Consider the following 12275-nt stretch of genomic DNA (forward strand, 5'->3'; position numbering starts at 1 on the left):
ACCCAGCACGTTGGTATGTTGCAGCTCAGGGCTGTGCTATGGTTCATGGTGAAGGAAAAGAAACGAAAAGCCCAGCCATGGAAATAAGGACTTTGCTTCATGGCACAGAGGTGTCCGTGAAGGGTGAAGGATGCCCTGGATAATCAAAACAGCAGCATCCTATAGCCTCTGTAATACGTCTTTGAAACCCTCCCAGCATTGCCTGGCATCGTAGATAATTAACTTGAGCAACACTGGCTTCATGGGCTGCTGCATCAATAGAGAAGCAGCAAGGATAGAGTCGCTTTGCAAAGGTTTGCTGTGATTTGTAATCAGTAGTGTGTTAGTGATGTGTGCCAGCCATTAGTCAAACCATGCTGTGCCTTTGAAGGGCACAAGGGCCCTGTGTAACACCACACAAGTGAATAAACACTTACCCCTGTAATTCAATGCTCTGTGTCCTATATCCCATCTCCTCGGTCCATACAGGCCAGCTGTAGTTTTCCTGCCACCCTCAGCGTGGTTCCCAGGATGTACCCGTGGAGCGTCGCCCGCGCCGCCCCGTGCCTGCTGCGTGCTGGGATGCGGCAGCACCTGCAGGGATCAGTCCATCGGAGCCGGTCTGGTTGGTGCCGTTACAGAGCCGTGATCTTCCACGCTGCCGGCGCGCTCCTCCCATCCCCTTACAAGACAGCTGCGGGTCTGTATTCCCATTTGCTCCTGTCGCTTGCAGGCATGGAGGGAAAGTAGATTCCCGGTGACCCCGTGGGTTGCTGCTGGTTCTGGTGAGGTGCTCAAGAGCTTGCCATGACGATGATGATGATGGTGGTGGTACACCATGATGATGATGGTACCTCTGGTGTCATCAGAAGTACCAAAACAGCGACCAGCGACAGTGCTGACAGCTCCAGGTCCGCGCCTGAACCCATCTGGTGCTGAACCTGTCCTGTAGTGATGCTGTCTGATACCACCCAACGTTACAGCCCCTCAGCACGCTTTAACAGCTCCATGTTTTCACCCCAAGGTACCGCACCGAAAACAGAGGTGAGGTGCTTCACCTGGGGGAATGTCCAAACCTCCTGTCTGTGTCTGGGTAAATTGCACTGGTCCACGTCAGTTCTCATGGGTGCTGGTTGGTGGATCAGACCCCAAAGGGATTCCAAGCTGATTTCCCAGTTCTGATGATGCCAAACCTGCTCTTTCCTGGCTTTCTTCCTATGTAGACTGGGAGGCCCGGGACTGTCTCCCAGCCGGCACCATCCAGCAAGCTGTGTTCTCTGGAGGAGAGAACAGCCTCTCCCTGAAGTACACGAGAGGAGAGCTGACAGCTGTGGAGTTTCTGCAGGAACTGGGCCGGCAGTGCTTTGGGATTGTAAGCCAAAACCCCCTCCTCTCTTTGTGCTTCCTGACTGCAGGGGAATGGGATCCAGAAGGGAGGGAAGAGCAGCTTTTTAAAGCAGTCCTTTGGAAGGGTCTGGATGTAGCATCCAGGAAGCATCGCTGTCTGCTCAGGGCAGACTTTTCCCTGCTGTCATCATTCTGGTACCCAGGCTGCGTGTTCAGCTGAATTTGCCTCTGCTTCCACCAGCCTCTTCCTGCATGTTTCATAATGGTTTCATTTCACAACACCTCTAGAATAAGTGGAGATGAGAAGTCGGGGCCAGAAACCAGCTGAAAGGCTTTTGCTGTTACTTCATACACAGACCATGGTCCTTAGGATCAGCAGAAGCCCCTCCAACACAGCTTTAGGAACCCTCTTTTGAACAGAGCTGTTCCAAACCAGCCCAGTCTAAAATGCCAGTTCCTTTCCTGCCTGCAGGATTTCTCTCTAACCCACCTTGATTCCATGGCAGACACAGCCCTGGTGTGTTTCTCTCTCCCCAAATCAGCCCTTGATCTCTGCTGCTGCTCCTGCAGAATGAGTAATGTGAGAACACTGCTTTATTTGGTCTCAGCAATTTAGCTGCGAGCTTCAGTGCCTGCCTTCTGCTGCCAAAGGAAGCAGGACCCCAAGATAAGATGATCGGGCAGTCTACCTACCCAAGCACTCTGCTTTTCCTCCCTGCTTAAAACCAGTCTCTGGGTAATTACCATTCTTGGGGTTTGCTTTCTTAGGCAAACATCCGTGTTCCAGTGGACTCTTTGCTCTCGGCCTTAATCAGAAAGGAGATGATAAAACAGCTCCCCATAATGGCAGAAGCAGTACAGTGTATCCGTGCAGAAGGTCTTAAGACAGCTCTTCTGATGGACTTCTGCCTGCTGAATGGGAAGAGCTTCCTGCCCCTACAAAAGCACTTTGATGTGGTAAGCCTGGATGGATCCTAAAATGCGTTCCTGTAGGTTTCTAGGAAGCAGCAACTGGAATTCTTTACAGGCAGGTACCAAATGACGGGCAGCCAGCAGCACGTGTTAGCAGCTGTAAATGTAACTGCCTGTGACGGTGGTTCCTGGCAGAATTCATTGCAGTGGCTGGGCCTTGGAGAGGGTCTGAGTGAGGGGCAGGTACTTATGCATGTGAGAATTCACTGCACAATGCCCACACAACCACAAGTACCCGTGTAACAGGCATAGGGAGATAGAGGTTATAGATATAGATATAGATATATCTTTATATAGATAATAGGTTAATAAAGAGCTTAGGAGTTGGAACACTATACAAGCAATAAATGTCATTCCCCAATGTCTCTGCCTGCTTTATGTTTAGTCCTTTTAAAGCCTGTTTCATCCCAAAGAACTGGGAATCCCACAGCTCCAATACGCCAACCTGCCTGAGCTGCTGAGCAGGCAGAGGCCCCTCTGCCAGCACACTTCCTGCTGCAGAGATGAAGCAGATCAGCTGTGAGCCTCCAGGCTGGTTCAAGGGGCTTCGCTTTGACAGGCAGCTATGGGGACTCAGCTCTGCGTGACAGAAAATTGGCTTCTTTTTATGTGCCCCAGCTCAAACCTTCAAATTCCAGGAGTTTATTCGTGACTTAAGTTTGGTTTATAGCCTTAAGACAATAAAATATGCAAAGAAGGGTCACCTTGTCACCGTTACATCATTACACAATCAGCTTTCTATGCGGTGACACTGGTGCCTGTGAAGTTGTCATAGCGGAGTGATGCTCTGTTGGGATGCTCTGTGGTGCTTCTTTTCATCCCAGACTGTTTCAAAGCCCTTCACTAACCATCACCTATCTGGTGTCATCACTCATGCAACGTGGCTCTTCTGTAACAGCAGGCAACAGCACTGCACTGTAATTAGTAGAGGAAAAAATTAATTGAATGTGGATTTCCATTAGCATAGCTTTTATATCTATGTAATAGATTAATTTCTATTCCTGGAGTGTCTGTCAGTGCCAGGGTGAAATACTGCTTGAATTGGTTATGGTTGGGAGGGCATCATGAGTGTTCCGAGTCTGACTCAATACTTTGGCCCCAATGTGAGCAGGTGATTGTGGTCAACATCTCTGCTGCTGTGTGGTCGATAGGTGTAGTGGTCAGGACATCACTTTCCCAGATCATTTGGAAGGAGGTGCAACCCAAGGCTTTCTTGGACAGCATTGAGCAATTGGTTCAGCATGGTCTGGGATATCCAGTCCTCTCTGGATATCTTCCATCTGAGGACTGGCTCATCCTGTTCAGCTGGTTTGGCCTGGAAGAGACACAGCCGTGGCACCCATGCAGTCACTTGAATCATGCCCTATCCAGCTCTGTCAGCCCTCCGTGTCCTTTATTTCACATGCTAATTAGACTGGCAGTCTCCCACCTTCCCATCCTCCGTTTCCAGCGCTGCAGATGACCGTGGTCACAGCAGGCTCATGCATAATCCATTTGTTGTTGCTGTAGGTGGTTGAATCCTACCGGGAAGGGATGGGCAAGGCAGACCCTCAGATCTACAGGCTGTGCTTGGAGCGCTTGGGCACTCAGCCCCAGGAATCCATCTTCCTCGATAACAACAGCCAGAACCTAAAAGCAGCAGCTCAGCTTGGCATCAAAACGGTGCAGGTACAAAGCAAAGCAACGAGAGTGGGCTTTGGTGATGGTTTTTAAGTCCAGAAGCTGTGTTTGGCTCGAATGGCTCAGGATTTTCAAGTGGCAGTGGCAGACTCGTGTTGCCAAGGCCTTTTGTTTCAGCCTGTCCTTATTCCTGCAGGATGTGGTGGGGTTAAGAGGGAGGATTCCTGGCGGGCTGCACTGTTTCATTCACAGCTCTGAACCCTGCAGCCAGTGTAACCCTGGAGAAGTCACTTCCTTACGGATCTCAGTTCCCTATTAGAGAAACAGCCCCAATGTATGGTTGAGATGGGAGAAAATGAGACATGTTTAATGGATGCCTAGAAGCTCTGAGGCATCACGGATCTGTTAGTTGGGGACTGACTGGTTAACCTCCACCTTTGGAGACAGTGAGCAGGAGGGGTTTACTGCAGTGAGGGGACCCCTGGGGGAAGCACGGAACTGATGGGAAGAGTGGACTCTGCTCCCCTGGACTGCACACAGGGAATTCCAGCTCTTAGCCCAGCCCAAGCTCACAGTGCCTGTGCCACCATAACAGGTATGCCACCAGAGCAGAGACCATGGTGAGAGGCTCAGTGAGTATTAGCAATGGTGCTCCACGTTGGCAGGGAATGACCTGTGAATCCCTGTGTGTCTTAGTGGATCAGTGCTATGGAACTCACGGACAATCACATTGCAAGTGTGGAGAGCTCTTTCTTTCCCAGCCAATTTTATCTGCTGCTATCACCCCATGTTATACTCTCTCCCTCCTGCTTTCAGGTGGATGATCCAGAAGTGGCATTCAAAGAGCTGGAAATGTGTCTGGGTTTCCCTTTGCAAGGGTTTGTTCCATATACCCGTGCAGTCAGACCAAGCATGGATATCCCAAAAGACAATCTGCAGAAGTACCTTGAGGATGTCCTCAGTGACCACACCACAGGTATCACAGTGCTTCCTGCTCTTCAGCCTCAAAGCTCACCTGTTCTGGAGCCACTGGCTCTTTCCATCATACAACAGAAGGCTCCGAACCTCCAAGCAAACAGTATGGACACTCAGTGTATCCCAGAAATGGGAAATGACACTTTAGGACTTCCTCATCTGGGAGGGGTTCAGCACAACAAATGGATGCCAGGAGTGTTCCTGGCCTGTGAGCCATCTATGAGCTATTGCCATGCTCCCCAGGGGTTTGGGACACAGGTGCAGGGTCCTGATTGCAAGGAAGAGATGTAAACCCTATAGAAGCTCCTGGCTCTGCTGACCCCCTGCTCTCTCCCTGCAGGCCCGTTGGTGTTACGGCAGTTTGGCCATGGACACTCCTCCCAGACCTATTCTGTCAGGTTTGGAGATCACTTGCTAGTGCTGAAGAAGGAGCCCCCTGACAGCCCACATCCCTCAGGCTCTGCCGTCAGAAGGGAATACAGGTGAGAAGGAGTCTGCTCCTCCTTCCAGCTGAGCAGGAATGAATCCACTCCTGTGGATCCCAAACAACCCCATCCTAGGGACAGTGCTCCATTCCAGCCTGTTCCACATCAGACACACCGCTCTGTATCCCAGTCTGTGATCTCAGCAGAGGGACACTTGTGTGGGAGCAGCTGGGATCTCCCTTTGGTCTTCCAGAGTGTGTTGGATAAGGTCTCAGGGCCACATGAAGGTTTTGGTGTGCTTCTTTTGCCTACCTCCAGCCATGTTGCTTTAGTGTATTTAAAACTGAGGACAGGACTCTAATACCGTGTGTCTGCCTGGCAACACTGCAGCTCTAGTACCGATTCCCTAATGCCTTTCTGTGCTGACACAGCTCTCTGGCTCGCCCTGGCAGGTTACTGAAGGCTCTTGCTGAAGCTGGTGTTCCTGTTCCCTCCGTGCTTGCCCTCTGTGAGGACAGAAGGTAATCTTGTCCCTCACCTTCCACTCTGCTTGAAAACCTCAGCCAGATTCCTGCAAAGATGAGGAGAGAAGAAGGAGCCAGAACTCACCGAGTGCACTGGGCTCATTAATGTTTGTCCAGTCTAAGGCCAGAGGAGCCTCTGGAAGTTCAAAGGACAGTAACACTTTTGTTTGGCTTGGTTCAGGTGTGTCCTATTTAGCAGTTGAGCAAGTGCTGTCTTTGAAAGGCAGCTCTAAAGCAGTGGTTAGGGCTTCCCACTGACTCCATATACTCAGGGTTCCAATAAGGAGGTGATGTTTCTGACTGCCAGCCCTCAGACTTGCCCCAAGATCCCCAGCTGTGACAGCAGCAAGCCTGCAGGCAGAACAGCCCGTGCAGCCTGCAGTCAGCACAGCCACGCTCACATCCCTGCTGCCTGCAGCAGCAAAGCCTCTGCACTGCAGTTAAATGTGTGCCCATCATCTGTGTGCAGTCTGACAGCCCAGCTCTGCAGCCCACAGCAGCCTAAGCCCAGGTGAGACTGAGGGCTGGCAGGTAGCAGGATTAACCTCAGCCCTGCTGCTTCCCCTTGCTCCCCAGCACCCTTGGCACACCTTTCTACCTGATGGAGCACTGTGCTGGCCATATCTACAGCGACGTCTCCTTTGCCGCGCTGCAGCCAGGCCAACGGAGAGCTCTTTATGCTGCTATGAGCCAAGTCCTGTCCAAGATCCACAGCGTAGACCTCAAAGCAGCCAAGCTGGAGGAGCTCAGGGAGCACGGTGAGAGAAGCCTGTGTGTCCTCTGTCACTGTAGATCAGCACTTCAAGGGATGAGCTCGGGTACGGGGCTTGAGCTGAACCTGGGGGCAGCTGGGAGAGTGCAGATGGGCAGCAGGGTGCCTGGATGCTCAGGAGCGGTGTGAGGGTGTGGAGAGCTGCTGTAGATCCTGCAGGTCTGTGTTGCCTGTCAGCAGTCCCCAGAGCTTCCTGCTACGAGCAAGGGCTGGGTGTGGGTGCAGGAGTAACTTGCTTGCTGCTGCCTTTGACCAAGCTCCTCCAGTCTCTCTGCAGAGCTACATCAGTTTGGACTCTTGGAGCTTGTGGCAGGGTGCTGGATCTGTTTGGCCATTTTATGTTTTCTTCATGCATCTTCTGTGCGTCTCTTTTGAAGCCTCTTTGTGCCAGTCCCTTTCCCTCAGAGCCTTCATTCCTCTGTTACAGGTAATTACATTCAGCAGCAAGTCGAGACCTGGACGAAGCAGTACCGAGCTATGGAAACTCGTGTTATCCCAGCCATGGAGAGACTCATCGAGTGGCTGCCTCTCCACTTGCCTGCCTCTCAGCAGACAACAGTTGTGCACGGGGATTTCAGGTACTGCTTGGCTGCCAGCACTGCCCTGGAGCACATCCCAGGCACCAGAGAGGGACACAGAGTGTAAAGCAATATATAAACACCAGAGAGGTGCTGAGCTGGGCTGGCACAGCAGCTTCAGAGCAGTCCAAAAGGTGGGCTCTGGGTCAAGCTCAGCATCCCACAGGTGATGAGATATAGAGGGCCACTGCAATGTTGTTGCCTCATGGGTCTTGCAGAGTTTCTTTGCCCAACTGCTGTAAACACTGCTCTAACACTGGGGGATCAACTCTTCTGTACCCTGGCAGGATGGTGCCCTCTCTGTTTCCTCCTCAGTAGGCTGCTGCCCTCAGTAGGCTTTACTACACCTCATCAGGCACATTCCAGTACAGGGCCTGGAGTCGTTGTGTGCCTTGGAAACGACCAGGAAATCCCCTTGGACAGTGATTTGCCTGCCTCACTTTTTGGCTGGCCTGTCCTGTAACATCTGCTAACGCTCTGAGGCTCTGAAGAGCTTGGTTTTGTTGTTCACAGCACAGCTCAGTTCATCATTAATCAGGGAGTTCGCTATGGAGTAATCTCCATCCTCCCTGACCTGTGCCTGCAGAAATTAATGTTTCACTGGTGCAGCCTCCTGAAGGACTCAGCAGCTGGTGAAGAGCACTGGAAGCACCTACTGCTGCTGAGCACTGGGACCTTCTTCCCTGTCTTGAGACCTTTCTGATCTCTTTTTCCCTCTGATACAGGATGGACAACCTGGTCTTTCATCCAGACAGGCCAGAAGTCCTTGCTGTCCTTGGCTGGAAGTTTGCAGCTCTAGGAGATCCCATCTCTGATTTGGCGAATAGCTGTATGGCCTACTTCCTGCCACCTCACTTTGGTGCACTGAGAGGTACAGAGAGGGGCGAAGCCACATCTGAGACAGGAACTAGAGTCCAAAACCAGATTAACTCTTGCCCAGAGAGCTCAGCTGATGGCTGGGCTCATTGCAGCTGGGAGGAGCTGTGGGTCTTATACCGTACTCCCTGCTCTCCCATTTCTCCCTTCCCTAAAGAACCCTGCAAGGTGAAAACATCTCTCTGCATGTGCAGATGGGTCACCCCATCCCCAGTTTGTTTCTTGTCTGGCACCCATTTGTCCTGGTTGGTGCCATCACCCAGCCCCTGAGCAGGGACTTTTGGTGGTGGTGATGTCAGGGCCTTGCTCCACAGCTTGCAAAACTGCATTCAAAGCTCAGTTTGGGTTACTTTCCCTCTCACTTCAGCTGTGACCCAGGGCAGCCCAGGAGGAGTTTGTCCCCAGTTACACACTTGTTAACAGTATAAGGTTAACCCCAGAGGAAAACGATTCCAGCATTAGGAGGAACATCTGTCAGTCAGAAAACTGCCCCATCTGCACTTCACCTCCGTGGGCTGGTGCTAAACCCATTGTGTGTCTGCAACCGGGGCAGGTGTTGGATGGGGGAGTCTCCACAGCTCTATGGCCCTGCCACCAGCCTCACATCATCCCTAGAAACCTCTGAGCTCCTCACTGCTGACTCACTGTTGCCTCTTCACACCTTCCAGGCTCGAGGAGGTGTGATGTGGGGCACCAGGGAGTGCCCACGGCAGAGGAGTATTCCCAGATGTACTGGGGCCACATGGGAGCCCAGCGACCGGAGAACTGGAATTTCTACCTGGCCTTTGCCCTTTTCCGGCTGGCTGCAGCGCTGCAGGGACTCTGCAAGCAGCCTGGGGCAGGTGAGGAGCCCACCCCGCCGGCTCTGCACGGGCACGCACACACAGGCAGGGCTGCTCTGACCTGGATGCCTGTTTGCTCCTCACACAGAGCTTGCCGGGTGCTCCCTTTCATGAGGGGACTGAGCAGAGTTCAGAGCTCAAGGCTGTGTCCCACAGGTGGAGCTCCCAGACCTTCAAACTGAGCACCGCAGAGACCCAGAGGCAGGGAGGTGCTGTGAGCTCTCAGTGCTGTTTTATCTGCACACAGCAGGCCTGGCCTGGGGGTCTTTATCAGAGAAAACCAAGGTGTTACTTTCATATTCCTTAGCAAGGAGTTTCCCCCGCTCCTGTTGGGCTGGGCCGGACAAGGGCACTTGGTGCTGCTTGGGATGTGACTACAAAACAAGGGCTCTTGCAAAGAAAAGTGTCCTATTCTTCTCTCCTCCCCAGGGAAGCCAGCCCCACGTGGAAGCAGCCCGCAGGATGTAGAGTTTGTGGCTGACCTGGCTTGGGATTTTGCCATCAAAGAAGGATTCCGTGTGTTTGACAGCCTCCCTAGCACACGACGTTACAGCACCTGGGCCAGGCGAGGGCTGCTCCTCAGCAGGAGCTATGGTACCTGGTCACGCCCCCAAAGCCCCCCGGTCACTCCCACCACCAGTGTCTTGGGTTTGGCCCAGAGTCTTTACTACAAGCTGGACAAGATCATGGGCATCCAGTGGGGTTTGCTGATTTCCCAGCCCAGATGGACTCCACGTCCTCTTCTAGAACTGACGGTGAGACATCCTCCTTCCTAAAGTTGCTTTGCATCACCTGCACAAGGTGCATGCCTCTGAGTCACATCAGACGTGTGGCATTCATAGAGGCCAGTGACTTAGACAGAGGGGAATGGGTTCCTGTTGCTGCTATGCTGCAGTAACAGAGTTCATGTTCTGTGAAGCAGCAATTCAGGCGCTGGCACTCCCTTCCAGGGTGAGCAGATAGAACCAGCCCAGCCGTAATCGCTAGTGCTGCTCCACCAAGGTCCTGCCGTCAGTGAGGATACGAGTCCATCCCAGTGCTTCTTTGGAGGTCCCTCAGATAGAGCAGGGACATACTTGCACCTCCACAGCTTCATTCCCTCCTTTGTGCTCTCTCCCCATGGCAGGGGCTGTCCCTGAAGACACCCCCCATCAGCAAACAGTCCCTTGCCCAGGACTTATGACCCCATCAGGCGATAAGCTGAGGGTGATCAAGCAGTGCAGGCTCTGGGGCACCACTTAGACTTTGGCCCAGCCACTGTCCTGGCTGGGCTCTCCTGTGCAGAGCAGCAGCTGCTGCAGCCCTGAACCCTTGAATGGAGGGGCATGAGGCACTCCTGGTGTGGTGGGGAGGAAGCAGACACCAGCTAGAAAAGGAATTTGCCCGTGGTGAGGGGGCAGTGGCAGAGAGGGGAGTAGCAACATCTCTCTCCCTCTGCCAGTGCAAGGCAGGTCAATACACGTGTATCAGGACCCCTGCGTGCCCTGCCCAGGCTCTGGTTTCTCTGTGCTTCCAGTGCTGGTGGCTGTGGCTCAGGACCTTGTGCCTCTCTTGGCTGGTGTTGCAAATAGATTTGCTGGGAACTGTGTCATGAGTAATCGCTCACAGAGTGTGTCATGAGAGCAAGCCTCCCCATCCTGGAATATACAGATTATACTCGGTGTGCTATAGTGACCACAATCTCTACCACATTTTAGGGGATTACTCAACCACCTTTTAGCTGCCAGGGAAGAACCCCATCTGTTGTTTCAGCCCTTTGGAAGCATTTCCTTGTGCTCTGGTAGAAACCAGCAAATCCCAGCACTTGAGGGTGCTTAGGAGCTGATCCACTGAGGTGGTGGACAGGGAGGGGGAAGGAGCAGCTCTGGGGAGTTTGGAAGTGCTGAGCAGAGCAGATCTCCTCATCCTCCTCAGAAACACTCATCTTCAGAGCTGGGAGGGAATCACCAAGTCTCCAAGCAGCAGGACTGCCACGCTCCCTGCTCCATGCCTTGGGCTTATCTGGGGGCCACAGAGCCCCCACCAGCCCTGCCACCTCCCCAGCTGTCCCATTGCTCTTTCCCTTGGCATTGCCCCTGTTGTGAAAGCCAGGGGAGGAGTCTTGCTGCCCGCAGCAGAAAGATAACACAGTTCAGTGCTGAACAGCCAAAGAGGCTGGGACTGCGAGCTGGGCAAGGGCCAAGGGGAAGGGTGAGCTCTCCTTTTGCCAGCTGGCACCGCAGGGCAGAGGTTCACCCCAGCACATTCACTCCCCTGAACAGGGCAGCGTCTCAGCTAGTCCTGCCCCAGCCCACACAAGGAGCCAGCAGACTTTGCCTCTTGGTCCTGGAGGTCGCCCTTCACCACAGTTTTCCAGGAGATCCTCTCCATAGGAGCAGAAAAGCTCAGTTTCTCTTTCAGAGCAAGCATAAATTTGTCTGGCCAAAGCACTGGGCACAGCATCGAGCCTGGGAGGGAGCCAGGGCTGGTTACTGGAGGCCAGCACCAGGGCAGAGGGATGCAGGAAGATGTGATGTGTGAAGTCTCATCCTCTTCCACCAGGCACAAAGTGGCAGGAGCCAGGCAGTGACTGACAATGACCCTGCAGGCCATGGATTGGGATAGCCAGGTGAGCAGGCACATGCACCTAACATTTGTCCCTTCTCTGGCCCAAATAAAGCAGCACAGGGACACCTCCCTGTCCCTTCTGGGCCTCCTCCACACCAGGAACGAGTGGGACCCATGAGCGTGAGGGATGACTTGTCCTGTCTGTTGTGGGATCCCTGGTGAGGCCATTTCCCCAGCACCACATTCCCCAGGGCATCTGAAAGGGGCTGGGACATTCTGCTGCCACCTCCCCTGGTCCTGCAGCCCCTCATGTGCCCCACATGAGCTTTGATCCTGCTCTCACACAGGTCTCTGGAGCAGAACGTCTCAGCAGTGCAGCCCCCAGTCCGGTGCTTTGCTCAGGCCTGAGCTCCACGTTGGCTGAAGGTCCTGTGTGGTTCACAGCACCCTGCACACCACGGCTGAGCCACCACCTCGGACCTGAGACTGAACCAGCCTGGGAGCTGCTGAATTGCAGTGGTGTTTGCTGTTACCCCATGTCTGTATCTTCATTGCCAGGCTCAGGAAGTAGGCAGCAAAATCCATCCTTGGATCCTGAGGCTTGCAGGTCAGGAATGACCAGGCTAGGGGTGCAAGACTTGGTGGTGGGAATAAAGAGGATGGAGCAGGGTGACTCTCCTTCAGCACAGCTCCGGCGACCTGCAGACACTGCAAGAGTCCTTGGGGATATCGGGAACTGAATCAGGTCCTCAAGGAGCTGGGAGGAGCTGGGGGGACTCCATGGGCCGATGACTGCAGAGGATCTCTCTGGGTTTCTC

The 12275-nt window shown here is 53.4% G+C and overlaps 1 protein-coding gene across 1 annotated transcript; it reads left to right on the forward strand.

Annotated features, from left to right (window-relative positions):
• Positions 1 to 510: 510 nt before the first annotated feature.
• Positions 511 to 11929, forward strand: ACAD10 (acyl-CoA dehydrogenase family member 10). The gene is made up of 14 exons (XM_057412449.1): positions 511 to 679; positions 1203 to 1351; positions 2095 to 2283; positions 3808 to 3966; positions 4735 to 4894; positions 5234 to 5375; positions 5771 to 5839; positions 6419 to 6600; positions 7042 to 7192; positions 7918 to 8063; positions 8737 to 8910; positions 9340 to 9665; positions 11452 to 11518; positions 11805 to 11929. Exons 1-13 carry the CDS (start codon positions 511 to 513, stop codon positions 11512 to 11514), a joined length of 2079 nt encoding a protein of 692 aa, XP_057268432.1. The 3' UTR covers positions 11515 to 11518; positions 11805 to 11929.
• Positions 11930 to 12275: the final 346 nt, after the last annotated feature.

This window comes from Pezoporus wallicus, unplaced genomic scaffold, assembly GCF_028554395.1.
Source record: "Pezoporus wallicus isolate ANWC-B61680 ecotype Strahan unplaced genomic scaffold, APGP_CSIRO_Pwel_v1 contig_13850, whole genome shotgun sequence".
Taxonomy (NCBI): Eukaryota; Metazoa; Chordata; class Aves; order Psittaciformes; family Psittacidae; genus Pezoporus; species Pezoporus wallicus.

What these genes read in the sequence shown, in the direction of transcription:
- ACAD10 (XM_057412449.1), top strand. Translation starts at nt 511, where the DNA reads ATGTACCCGTGGAGCGTCGCCCGCGCCGCCCCGTGCCTGCTGCGTGCT. An exon ending in CTGCAAGCAGCCTGGGGCAG is followed by an intron (nt 8,911 to 9,339) that starts GTGAGGAGCCCA and finishes TCTCCTCCCCAG; the next exon opens with GGAAGCCAGCCCCACGTGGA. An exon ending in GTCCTCTTCTAGAACTGACG is followed by an intron (nt 9,666 to 11,451) that starts GTGAGACATCCT and finishes CTCTTCCACCAG; the next exon opens with GCACAAAGTGGCAGGAGCCA.